General features: G+C 32.5%; 2 protein-coding genes across 2 annotated transcripts; both read left to right on the forward strand.

Annotated features, from left to right (window-relative positions):
• The first annotated feature begins 415 nt into the window (after positions 1 to 415).
• On the forward strand, positions 416 to 1,384 carry LOC131605677 (uncharacterized). Its single transcript, XM_058878006.1, has 2 exons — positions 416 to 742; positions 845 to 1,384. Exons 1-2 carry the CDS (start codon positions 416 to 418, stop codon positions 1,382 to 1,384), a joined length of 867 nt encoding a protein of 288 aa, XP_058733989.1.
• Positions 1,385 to 11,173: 9,789 nt separating this feature from the next.
• Positions 11,174 to 12,696, forward strand: LOC131607684 (protein UNUSUAL FLORAL ORGANS). Its single transcript, XM_058879663.1, has one exon. The coding sequence runs from the start codon at positions 11,185 to 11,187 to the stop codon at positions 12,514 to 12,516; it is 1,332 nt and encodes a 443-aa protein (XP_058735646.1). The 5' UTR covers positions 11,174 to 11,184; the 3' UTR covers positions 12,517 to 12,696.
• The last annotated feature ends 1,197 nt before the right edge of the window (positions 12,697 to 13,893 follow it).

Below are 13,893 nucleotides of genomic sequence, written 5' to 3' on the forward strand. Positions count from 1 at the left end.
AGCCACCCAATGTCAGAAAATAATAATATTTAAATGTAATGGATCAGTTATCAATAAACCACCGTTGCCTTTTGTGGCACCGTGGCTTTGGCAGGTTTTGGGAAACTTTTTTCCTTTTAACCAATCACAAATTGATTTGAAGTAAATTGTAGTATTAATGGGACCCAATTTAAAATTTTAAATAAGTGGTATGGATATTTGAGAGATGTATTTTAATCAATTAAATAACTAAAAACTATAAAATAATATAATATATTAAGTGGGGTCCATTTATGCCACCAAATTGAGTGGTATGGATGTGGATGCTCTGAGATACATCAATTTCGGGCACTACAAATGATATTACATCGCTATGAACAAATACTTTTAGTGTAGGTCAAAGTAAATTGGCGAGGAACATAAATAGGGGGTGGCTATGAATGGTAATTGGAATAGTTTATGGAAGATATCGGCTCCGGCTAGAGTAAAACATCTCCTTTGGAGAATTTGTCGGGATTGTCTTCCGACGAGGGTGCGACTCCGCCAACGTCATGTTCCTTGTGTTCCTAATTGTCCGTTTTGTGATAATGACTTTGAAGATGATTGGCATGTCTTTTTTGGTTGTTTGGATGCAATTTCCTCTTGGCGGGCAGCAGGTTTGTATGATGTTATATTTCCCCGTCTCCACTCTTTTTCGGATGCTAAATCTGTTATTATTGATATTTGTAGCAAGGAAGATAGAAATCTTGCTGGTAGAGTAGCTGTAATGATAGAGGGCTTGTGGAAGAATAGGAATGATTGAGTTTGGAATAATGAGAAAGAAGAAGCTACTAGACTTGGTTGGCTAGCCTTGCACAAGTGGCAGGAATGGTTTTCTGCTCAACAGGTCCGACACACTGACGGCAATCATGAGAATCCGTTACAGTGGAATCCACCGCCGAATGGGTTCTTTAAGTGTAACGTGGATGCGGGTTTTAACCGTCAGTTAGGTACTACGAAACGTGGGTGGTGCCTTCGGGATGATCATGGAGATTTTATTATTGCTGGTACAGCTTGGGATGGTGGCACTTTATCTATTCTAGAAGCGGGGGCCTTAGCCCTTAAGGAAGCTATCCAAGGGGTGATCACCCAACACCTTGGCCATGTTTTGTTTGAAAGTGATTCTCAGTTGGTTGTCCAGAGTTTAAGATCCAATGCTCATGGCACTTCAGAGTTTAATTTTATTATTTCTTCTATTAAATTGTTGTTACTAGATTTTCCCCACTTTGAGGTTAAGTTTGTAAAGCGTCAAGCGAACTTGGTTGCTCATACTTTAGCTAAGGCGGCCAATTCATGGACTCGACGCATGTTATTTGACGAAATTCCTCCTTGTATTTTCTCTCATTTGAATAATGAAAAAAGTTAAGTTTGCTTTTGTCAAAAAATAAAATAAATTGGCGACAATAAAATCGTCATATGAAAAGTAGAGGTAGAGATAATTTATGTACAAAACGTCTATACAAATGCTAATACATTAAAAAGAAGAGCAATTGACGAGTGGCCTCCATTAAAGAATGTTGGTGAGTTGCATGTGTACTCTTCTTCTCCTCGATATCATGTAGAAATGAATTGTGTTGTATGCCAATTTTATAAGTAATATAAGAGGTTAGTGGGAGATTTCTTTTAAGATTTTTTCTTTACACACCTCCCTATAGGGGTCACCCCCAGCGAAAACCCCATTTTACCCCGCTTCGGAAATGCATTTCCGAAATATTTTTTTTTCTAAATTTTTCCAGACTTCGGAAGTGCATTTCCGAAAAAATCCTAAAAATTGGGATTTTGACTAATTCGGAGATGCATCTCCGAAACAACAAAAAAAAAATCTAAAAAAATCACAAAAATTAATTTTAGGATACTAATTAATTCAATTATCATAAATTTGATATAATTTATGAGTAATGAATAATAATAATTATATATTTTGATATAATTTATGAGTTATGAATAATAATTATTATATATTTCTATTTTGATTCATATTTTAAAATTTAAAATAAGTTTAATTAAAATAATTAAAATAATTTCACTTACAAAATGAGTTATAATTTTTTATTTATATATTTATATATTTATAATAATTATTATATATTTATATATTTACAAAAATAATTTTAAAAAATGAGTGTTTTAATTTATATATTTATATATTTATATAATAATTATAATAATTATTATATATTTATAAAAATTATTATATATTTATATAATAATTATTATATATTAATTATAAATATATTTATACATTTATATAATAATTATAAAAATTAAAACAATGAGTGTTTTAATTTATAATATATATTATATTTATATTTATATATTATATTTAATTTTAAATAATTCAAAATTTACTTATGAAATTAAGATGTTTTTGATTTATATAAGTTAGTAAAATAATTTTTAACTTTAAAATTATTTAGGAAATTTTATACCTATTAATTGTATTGATTCACCTTGATTTTATACCTATTAATTGTATTGATTCACCTTGATTTTAATTTTTTAATAATTATTGAATTCTTTCGGAAGTGTATATCCGAAACATTCCAAGACCAATTTGGTCTTGGAATATTTCGGAAGTGTATATCCGAAGACACCCCCTTCCAAAAAAAATTCGGAAGTGTATATACGAAGACACCCCCTCCCAAAAAAAAGGTGTTTTCGGAAATGCATTTCCGAAAACTCAAAAAAGGGGGTGTTTTCGGAAATGCATCTCCGAAAACACCTTTTTTTCGTATTTTCGGAAGTGTATTTCCGAAATAAGACAAATTTTGAAAAAAAAATAAGCGTTTCGGAAATGCATTTCCGAAGTGAGGGTATTTTGGGTTTTTCACCAGAGGTGACTAAGAAAAGAGGGAGGTGGGTAAAGAAATTTCCAATAGGATAGGGGTTGGTTTTTTCATTAGTGAGTGGGTTATTAGAATTAAAATAAATAAATAATAATTAATTGATTTAATTTATTAATAATTAAATAGAGAGAAAATGGAAAGAGAAGTTAGAGAGAGAAGATATTCCTTAATTATAGTTGACTAGTTGAGTGACGCTATTTAATTTTTTATTTTTATTTAATTATAATTATTTATATAATAAAATTATTGAAGGAAAGAAAGTGGGAGAGAAAAATTGCTAATAACATAATAACATATATAATAACATAATAAATAAATTAATAAATTAATAAAAAAATAAATATAAATTAAAATTATAAAATTATAAAGTTAACCTCAATTTTGCCTCCAAAATTATGAAGAGACTTAACAACTTTAATTAATAAAATTTTATCATTACATTTGGAAAATGAGTCAATGAGATTTTATTTAAATTGATGGAGTACAATGAAATTCAGTGGTATGAGATGAAATGGTAAAAATGAACAATTCTTGCACAATTTAGATATTTATCTTTCACTGATTAATTAATTCAATTTTATAATTTGTATGCCTATTAAATAAAATTGAAATAATTATACTTTACTAATTTTAGTTTATTATAAGAAAATACATTAAATATAATTTTATCATTATAATTGGGAAATGAGTCAATGATATTTTATCGAAATTGATGGAATACAATGAAATGGAGTGATATATATGAGATGAAATGAAATGGTAAACACAAACAATTCATGCATAAGATAAATATTTATATTAATTAATTAAATTTCGTATTTTTTAATGCCTATTAAATAAAATTGAAATAATTATACTTTAATAATTTTGGTTTATTATAAGAAATCTAATTATAATATAATATATATCACCAATATCAATAATGTCATCAATGTATGGAAGTAAAAAAAGTAGGGAACTGCGACAAGTAGAGATGTCTTGAAGATTTGGTGAACGGGTTGGCTGTCAATCGACGTACATAACGGTTGACTTGGTGTTGTGTTTGTGCACGATCTCTTCGTAGTCTGACTCCCTTGAAAGCCTTTTGCATTCTCCCACTGGATAGCATCATGATGCACATCGCTCTCTTGACTCTTTCTACTCTTCTTAACACCCCTTTTTGGCTTGTACTTCACTGACGATGGACATATAAAAGTTGTGAATGAATGTATTAGTTCCCGAACCTTTTTCTTCAACATGGCCTACAATATCCAATGAGCAGAAATATATCTTCAAATCTTCTCACTCAGCTTCTAAATCCCACTTTGTACAACTCTTATCATGACTGACCCTATGCTCCACAATGTGCATTTTCGTCCAAAATTCATGAATCGAGTCTAAAAGAACATGATTGTCTAATATTTGGAAAGTGGTAAGCTAACATGTAGACGGTTACCCATGTGTTGTTCTGATGAAGTAACCACATCTTTCTTGGCTAGAACCAACAAATTTCACCCTTTTTAGTTCCTGTACAATGAGTTGTACAATGTCTTGAGACAAAACTGTGCAACCTTAAATATAAATGAGTGTTATACTGATGCTCAATGTAGAAAATAATTTTTAAAATGGAATTCTAATTGAACTGAGCTGCAACTTCAACATCTTGTTAATAACATCTCAACTTTGGCATAAATCTCCATGGCTTGTAGTCGACATGTTTTTTAGTCTTCAATGAGTAGATTCCACCCTAAAAACATAAAAAGAAATATATGTTATATTATGACTAGTTATGTAATAACATAAAACATTCATGTTCTGTGTACATGTTTGTTGTTGTGTTTCTTAAATGAGTGACTCTGTTAGTTGAAGCAACAATAAAACTTTCTTTATAAGGTGTCAACCATGTTTCATTCACATATTTAACAAATAACAGAATATCAACACAAACAGTCTCAAAGTGCTTCATGTGTTCGACATACTCAACTTCTGTATTTGAATACACGACGTTGTTCCATAGATCCATGAGATGTTCTTGTCTTTTTGATTTGACGCACTCTCTACATTTCATGCTCACGTTTTTTGAAATATGGAACGAACTCAACATATGTGTTGCATTTGGGAACACATATTCTATGACATTCATCAAAGCAAGTTCTCAATTTGTCACCACAACCTTTGGTAGCAATTTTTCCGAAGAGTGCCTCCAGTGCCCATGTGAAATTCTCCTCCCTTTCATGTTCCAAATACGTAAAGGCAACTGAAAATGTCAACTTTGTTGACGTAACACCAGCAATCTCAAGTAGTGGTATCCGATACCTGCACATGAAAATACACTTAATCAAACTCAACTCAACATCTACAACAAATATCAGGATGTGCACTCAAAATTTATTACCTATTTGTCTTGTATGAGCAATCAAAAATCAACACCAAATGAAACATATTCAGCAACTTCACAGAATCAAGATGTGTCCAAAAAATATCAGCTACAACACATGAGTTGTCTATATTTCTAGTCCAACAAATGTATTTCTCTTTATGAATAAGGCTCTACAACATCTGCATTTATGTCAATGCACATTTCTTGCCCATTATGTATGTAGTTCTAGCTGTATACACCTGAGTAACACTCGTGAAGTTTTATGATTCTTTATCTTTCAAAGCAACAACTATGTACCTTGGAGCCATATTAATTGTATTTTGTCATATCATTCACAAACTTTCTTTCATGATCTTTTAGACGACCCAATATATCATGGCCTTTCAAATTCTTCTATAGTTTATGATTGAGCATCCCGCATCTAACCATTACCTTCAAACAGATACCACTTGGAACATATCTCAGCCTAATCGAACATTTGACTTTCATACTATAAAAACCTGAGAAGTTAGTGCTTTCCGCGGATTTACTCCTTATTATATAATTTCCTCCTCTCTCATAACCCATAATCTATTTATCCTTCTTCCATGGTATTCCATTAGCAGCATCTGAACGAATAGTGACAACAATAATGTCATGTCCTTTACCAGTAGCCTGTGTCCATGCTAAAACTTCATATTGAGATTTAAATATCTGTCAATTACAACACATAAATATTAAACTATCACTTTCATAAATTCAGGAAAATAATTCAAAATTGTGTTAGTTGAATAAGAAATATATGGTATATGTGAACTCCGTAAAATCTCTACAGGAATCCGTCGAAGAAGCTGTCAGCTCTGAACCATACAAGAAAAGAACACGATCTGGAGACATATCAGAAATTTCATGCAATTTCAAAACTTCCGACAGTACCAAAAATTTCAAAATTTTTGGAAGATTTTGTGCCAAACCGGAACTTTCAAGCATTCCGGTAAGTTACTCTGATATTCAGTTTCCGCACCGAAAATTTCACAAATTTTGATAAATTGTTACCCAAAATTTGCGAAATACAAATAATTTCCGCGTATCGAAAATTTCTAAGAGTCTACCAAAAATTTCAATTTTTACTAATTTTAAAAAGTAATTTTTTTTAACAAAAAATATATAATATCAATGATATTTTTGTCAATAAAAAATACGGAATACTATATATAATTTAGGGATGAGATGTAAAATCCTCGAATGAGAAGGTATCACTAGGGGTGCTCAAAACCAAACCAACCCAATAGAAAACCGCAAACCAAACTAAACCAAACCAAAACCGCAAAAAACTGCATTTGGTTTGGATTAGTTTGGGTCATTTTTTAACAAAACCGCATGGTTCGGTTCGGTTTGCGGTTTGTATTTTGTAAACCGAACCACACCGAATCAAACCGCATTATGTTACAACCTAAAATTTACTTAACTCACATCCAACCCAAACTTAAACCTATTATACATTAGCCTTATGATTACGAACAATTTTCTCATTCTTACACATATAATTTCAGTCCTGATCTTCTCAAATCTCTAATAACATTATCGCACCTTCTTTGCTACATACATCTTCTCTCTTCTTCTATAGTCTCTGTACTCTTTTATATTCTTTCTTTTTCAACTTCTATTTTTATGTAAATGTTCTGTATTTCAGTTTCATTTTTATCGCACATCTTTTTATCTAATCTCTCAACACTTTTTTTTTTCTTTTTCACCTTCACTAATCTTTCGTCTCTTCAATTTTTTGTTTCATTATAATAATTTTTATATTATTTTATGCTATTATTTTATGTTTAATATTCCACTTTTGTCTAATTTAATTTTTACATATTAAATGGAAAATTGTTGTTAAAATATGACGAGTTTTGTTGTTATTTGATAGTGTATGAATGTCTAAATACAAAATTATATTGTCATATATATGTGTATGTATGGCTCAATAAAATATTTGTAAAAAACCGAACCAACCGAGCCGAACCAAACCGCATTAGTTTGGTTTGGATTTTTTTTAAAAGCCAACCGAACCAAACCAAACCGCACTATTTTTTCTCTTACGCTTCGAATGATTTTTTTCGTCAAAACCGCGCAAACCGCACCGCGAGCACCCCTAGGTATCACTAGGCATATACTAGTACCTTTTATGCTAATTAAATAATAAAAAATATATGCACAACTCAGTGAGAAGGTATCACGAACACAATAACCTTTTTATTAATTCCAGAGAAAACACTTGTTTTATTGAGTTTTCATGTGCTTCCTGTGTTGCTACTAGAATTGTCATCATACACACGTATGGATTCTAGTGGCAGATGGTATTTTTTGTTGCTTTGCGAGTGACTAACGTGCGTTTGAACATGACGACGACAAGAGAAAAAAACACACCATGCACTGCATATATCTTTCTTTTCAGAAATTGATTTGGTTTTGGTGTAAATGATGACAATGATTTTTTTTTTTAAAAATTATATAATGCATTGTTATTACTATTAATTTAGAAAGTATTGATCCTTTATTCATTATTAAAGGTTAAAAGTGGAATATATATATATATATATATATATATATATATATATATATATATATATATATATATATATATATATATATATATATATATATATATATATATATATATATATGGGGACGACTCAAGTGAGAACACTTAGTTATTATGAGAAATGAGAACAACGAATCACGACCATTAAATTTTGATTTTGTTGATTTTAATGGATTGAATTGGTTTCTCTTTCTATGATTCTTAATATTTATTTTAAATCAATATAGAAAGATAAACCAATCCAGTCCATTAAAATCAACAAAATCAAAATTTAATGGTCGTGATTCGTTGTTCTCATTTCTCATAATAACCAAGTGTTCTCACTTGAGTCGTCCTATACATATATATATATATATATATATATATATATATATATATATATATATATATATAGGGCATATCATATGAGAATGACATATTTATATGAGAATATGAGAATGAATCCGAACCATTGGATTTTAAAATAAATGGTGGAGATTATGAGTGAATCTTTTTTCTCTCTCTCCTGTATCTTGAAATAAATGAAGTAGGAGAGAGAGAAAAAAGATTCACTCATAATCTCCACCATTTATTTTAAAATTCAATGGTTCAGATTCATTCTCACATTCTCATATAAATATATCATTCTCATATGATATGCCCTATATATATATAAGTTGAAGAAATAAAGAGTTAAAATTTTATAAGTTTTGAATAAGTTTCAAGAGTTTGAAAAAAAGAGGATAAATGATTTCTTTAAAGAGATTGACTTTAAAAAGTGTGTATGCGAATATGGTGTGGTGTGTAGGTTAAGAGGGATACAAATGAAGGGGTGATAATTCTTTGCTTAAAAGTGCATTTATAAGTCTAATTGTGAGCTTATGAAGGAGTTTGAGATGACTGACCTTGACCTCTTGGCATACTTCTTTGGTATTGAGTTTCACAAGTCTAAAAAGAGATTGTTCATGCACCAAAGAAGGTATGCGATTGAGATTTTGAAGAAGTTTCAAATGGAGCATTGTGATGTGACCATTACTCCAACTGATCCGATGCTATAAACTTTGCTAAGAACTCAATTGCACATGAGGGTGTCATCGGTTACATGTATGTGAAAAAATCAAATGAACTTAGAAAAAGTGATTCAGGAGATGGTGTAACCGGCTACGTATTCACAGTAATCGGTTACCGTAACTGGTTGAGGTAATTGGTACCATCGTTATGGATTTGTTTTTCTTTCAGCTGTAAACAATTACAAGTTTTGTGTAATCGATTACATATCTGAGAAATTTATTTTTTTAGATATTTGATATTGTAATTTTAGTTTCAATCCACTTGCATTTTTTTTTGACAGAAACACAAATTCATTCAACAGAGAAACCAGTGATACAAGCAAGATGATAACCATTGAGTGAGGGCATTTCCCATCCTCAAACTAAAATCAACACTAATAGCTAAGCTTACAAAGAGTTGGAAAAAGATAAACTGTGAGAGAATAGAACCTAAAAGTGTAAAATCAATCCAAGCTCTTAAACCTAGCAACCAAGCAACAACCTTCCATAAGATATAAATGAGTTTAGGAACCAAAATCTTTAAATCTATCCAATTAAGGATCATTTTTTTGGCTTTATCACGCGCAGTTCGATTATACAGGTTCTTTTTCTTGAAAAAACTCATCATCTCTGGAAGAAGTCTTTGTTGGAAGGAAGAAAGAAGTTGAATAGAAATCACCCATAAGCTATTACTCCAAAACCCATTATCCTCAACCAAGCCTCTTTGGAGCAAAAGATCAAGCACCTTGAAGGCCCACTGAAAATAGAACAAACTAAAGCAAAACACACAATACTGATGCGAGACACCAAAAGGAACAAACATGGGTTCCAAAAGACAACAACACAAAACAGTAACCACAAAACTAAAATTAGTTAAATAGAAAGGAGCAAGAAAACGAAAACCGGATCTAAACCATGGTGGCTTTGGAGTTGGGCGAACGATGAACTCCGTCGAAGTTGTGGGAGAGGCCGATGGTGACTTCGATGGTACCCACATGAGCAGAATGAACTTTGGGAAAGGGCCATCGGTTAACAGCTTTGAAGATGGGGAAACAACTGTTGGTGGTGGCTCCGGTGGTGGCCGCTTCAAAAGAAAGAGGGATTTGACAGTGGTTTGAGATAATGAAAGGTGAAAGTCGATGGATGGGGTTAACGGATGAAAGGGATGGATACTCTCCATAGAGGAGAGGAGGAGACAACCATAAATGTGAGAAAGGGAAACCACCATATGGGGAGTAGCCGCCAAACCCTAAAGGGCTGGGGGAGCGTTTCTGTTCAGCTCTTCTCAATCCACTTGCATTATTATCAATATTAATGAAAAATATTCTCGGTAGGGGACAACTTCTTTACCCATCACAAAAAGATGGGTAGTGTACATTCCACCAATCAGATAATACCATTTAATTTTTATGTATTTAATTATTTATTATATAGAATAATTATTTGATATTTTCAATGCATTTTACACTAAAGGTAACGTTACACAACTTTTTGAGTTATAAATAATAATTCACCTTCTGGATCTCAATTATCTCTCTCATTTTGATCAACTTAATGATTTCAAATTCTAACACCTTCTACCTTTGACTTCGCCTTCCCATCATCAATACAAACAATTCAGCTGAACGGTCTCCTCACTTCAATACAAATATTCAAATACTCGCCACTCCACCAAGTGTAGGAGAGTGTAAGGGATAGTTAGAATAAGGGAGAGTTAGAATCAAGAATAGGCTAATGTTGGAAACTATAATAAACCTTGACGCCACATTGACGCTGTAGTAGTTTTGTACTACTAGCTAGCGTGGAGCTGAGTCTCTCTTCTGCAAATATGTGTCCTTGCTTCCAACCTCGGCTTTGACAAAACAACACTGAAATGATAGATGCATACATCAGAAACAAACCATGAACCTAGGGTGAATAAACAGAATAAATAAACATTTTCATTTCTATAAACATGTAAAACAAAACCTCATTATCTATTCTTCTATATATATATTAGCCTATATATACAGTTTCCCTACCCACTACCACTACCCATTTCATTGCTTCTTTCTAACACACGTCCTTTGTTCCATTTCTGGTTATGAAATAAATCACACTTTGATCTCTTCTTGCATATCCCTCTCCCTCCTCTCTCCAAATCCCACTGAAAATGAGGAATATAATCTACCATCTCCTCCCAGGTGATTTTTAGCATTCACCACCAACTATCCTTCCAAAAACCACCTTTTTCACCCTTCAAACCCTATATACTACACTTCTTTCCCCTCTTAGGTGCTTCCCTAATAGCGTTCTTTTCCACAATATTTTCTTTCTCAGCAAAACCCTAGCCACAGAAAGAACCATATATACATATTTATGGAAGGTTTTCACCCATCTATGAATATGAGTATGAGCATGAACCCTTCTTTTTCATACACTTTCCCTATCACTGCTACTGCTTCTGGTGCTATCACCAATATCACTACTACTACTACTACCGCCACTTACAACACTACCAGTACTACTCCATGGATGAACAGCAGGATATGGAGTAAGCTTCCTCAAAGACTCCTTGATCGCATCATTGCTTTCCTTCCTCCACCTGCTTTCTTTCGTGCACGTGCTGTTTGCAAGAGATTTTACTCTCTTCTCTTTTCCAACTCTTTCCTTGAGTTATACCTTCAAGTTTCACCTCGTTTCCACTGGTTCATTTTCTTCAAACATAAAACCAGATCAAAAACACACATCTACAAAAACAGCAACAACACCATCACTGATGATAATTCCTTTGAAGGCTACATCTTTGATCCTAATGAAGTGACATGGTACCGTATTTCCTTTGCTTTAATCCCTTCTGGTTTCTCACCATCTTCTTCATCTGCCGGTTTACTATGCTGGGTTTCTGATGAGTCCGGTCCAAAAACAATGCTTCTCTCAAACCCTATACTCGGTTCCATTACTCAGTTACCACCAACATTAAGACCAAGACTCTTCCCTTCAATAGGTTTAACCATTACTCCATCTTCCATAGATGTTACTGCTGCAGGTGATGACATGATATCACCTTATGCAGTCAAAAACCTTTCATCTGAAAGCTTTCACATCGATGCAAGTGGGTTTTATTCCATTTGGGGAACAACCTCTTCATTACCAAGACTATGTAGTCTTGAATCAGGTAGAATGGTTTATTCACAAGGGAAATTTTACTGCATGAACTGTAGTCCTTTTAGTGTTTTAGCCTATGATATAGCTACAAACACTTGGTTCAAAATTCAAGCTCCTATGAGGAGGTTTTTAAGGTCACCTAATCTGGTTGAATGCAAAGGAAAGCTGTTACTTGTTGCTGCGGTTGAGAAGAGTAAGCTGAATGTTCCAAAGAGTCTGAGGGTTTGGAGTTTGCAAGGCTGTGGAAGTGTGTGGGTGGAAACTGAGAGAATGCCACAACAACTTTATGTTCAGTTTGCTGAGATGGAAAACGGGAATGGATTTGAGTGTGTTGGGAATGGTGAGTTTATTGTGATAATGATAAAAGGGAGTGATAAGGGTTTGGTGTATGATATAGGAAGGAAGAGGTGGCAGTGGATGCCACCATGTCCTTATGCTGGTTATGATGGGTTTGAGTTGCATGGTTTTGCTTATGATCCTAGGTTGGCTACACCTGTTACTGCTCTACTTGATCAGTTGGCAATGCCTCTTCCTCAGTTTTAATGTTTGATTAATGATGGTAGGGTATGTATGGTGATTAATATGTCTTTCTATGAATGTCTTGTGAAGTTGTGATCATGGCTAGCTAGTAATGAAAAGTACATCTTCAGTGTAACTGGCTGTAATTTGTATTAGTTGTTTTCAGTTTAATAACTTAAACTGTTCATCTTTGTGGTTATGAATCTTGATGTAATATGATTTTATAAGTATCCTCCATTTGCAGTTTATCTAATGTATGTGTGTGTCACAGTTAAGAGAATTTGATGAATACTAGCCCATTACAACTTTAGCTAGAAATAACGGAAACTAAACTAACAGATTACAGAATCAGAATGCTATAACTTATATATATTTTCTATAAATTCAGTTCTTTGGATGAGAACTTACAAAGAGAATCATTTGGATTGGTGACGGTGGAGGTGAATCTCAAAGTGGTGTTTTGATTTATGCACTTTCTTGTCATCTCTATTTGATGGATGCACGGGGAAAGACATTTTGATGCTAAAGGAAAACTTTGGGGTATACATATAGGTGTAATAGTGGAGTGATGTGTAATTGATAAGTCTAATTTGTAAATTACATGATTTTTTCATTGTTGATGTCACACTTGTTCACTTGCTTATTTGTTCAGTTGCTTGCGTATGAAGTAATATAGAAAATTGCTAATTTTATTCAGTTGCTTGTACACAAAGTAATTCAGAAGATTCCTAATTTATGCACACAAAGATCCTTGTCTTTGTCTATGGAATAATTAATTGATCATAATTTATAATCATTTAAAGATAATATATTTGATGGATGCAAAACCATGAAGAAAGGATCAAAAGTCAAGCAATATGGAACTACGGAACAAAAACATGAAGGCCTAAATTCAGGATAAATTCTTTGGGCGAGCAACCCTTGATCAACAAATCTCAAACATAAAGTTTACCTTAAAAAACATGGCAAACTTGTCGGACTAATTATGAGTATGTGACTTTGATGATGAGATTTAATTAACAAAGTTTTAATATGCTTAAATCGTAGTTGGTGACCTAAAGTCGTTATGATTTCTAAATTTAACGACTTATCTTCTATGAATTTGACTATATTATTTGAAAAATTGCATGTGTAAATCACAATTGGTGACCTAAAGTCACTGTGATTTCTGAATCTAACGACTTATCTTCTATGAGTTTGACTACATTGTTTGAAAAATTACAAGAACATGAAATAAAGCTAAAAAGGTTGGCTAGAAACGAAGAAGCTAGCCGTACAAAAGAAGAAAAATCTTACACTCAAATTCGAAGAAGCAAAAAATTTAGAAGCTGGTGAAGACATGAATCTATTAGTTTGAAATATCACGAAGTTCATAAGGCACAATAACAAACCTCAAAGCGT

Source organism: Vicia villosa, linkage group LG5 (genome assembly GCF_029867415.1).
Source record: "Vicia villosa cultivar HV-30 ecotype Madison, WI linkage group LG5, Vvil1.0, whole genome shotgun sequence".
NCBI lineage: Eukaryota > Viridiplantae > Streptophyta > Magnoliopsida > Fabales > Fabaceae > Vicia > Vicia villosa.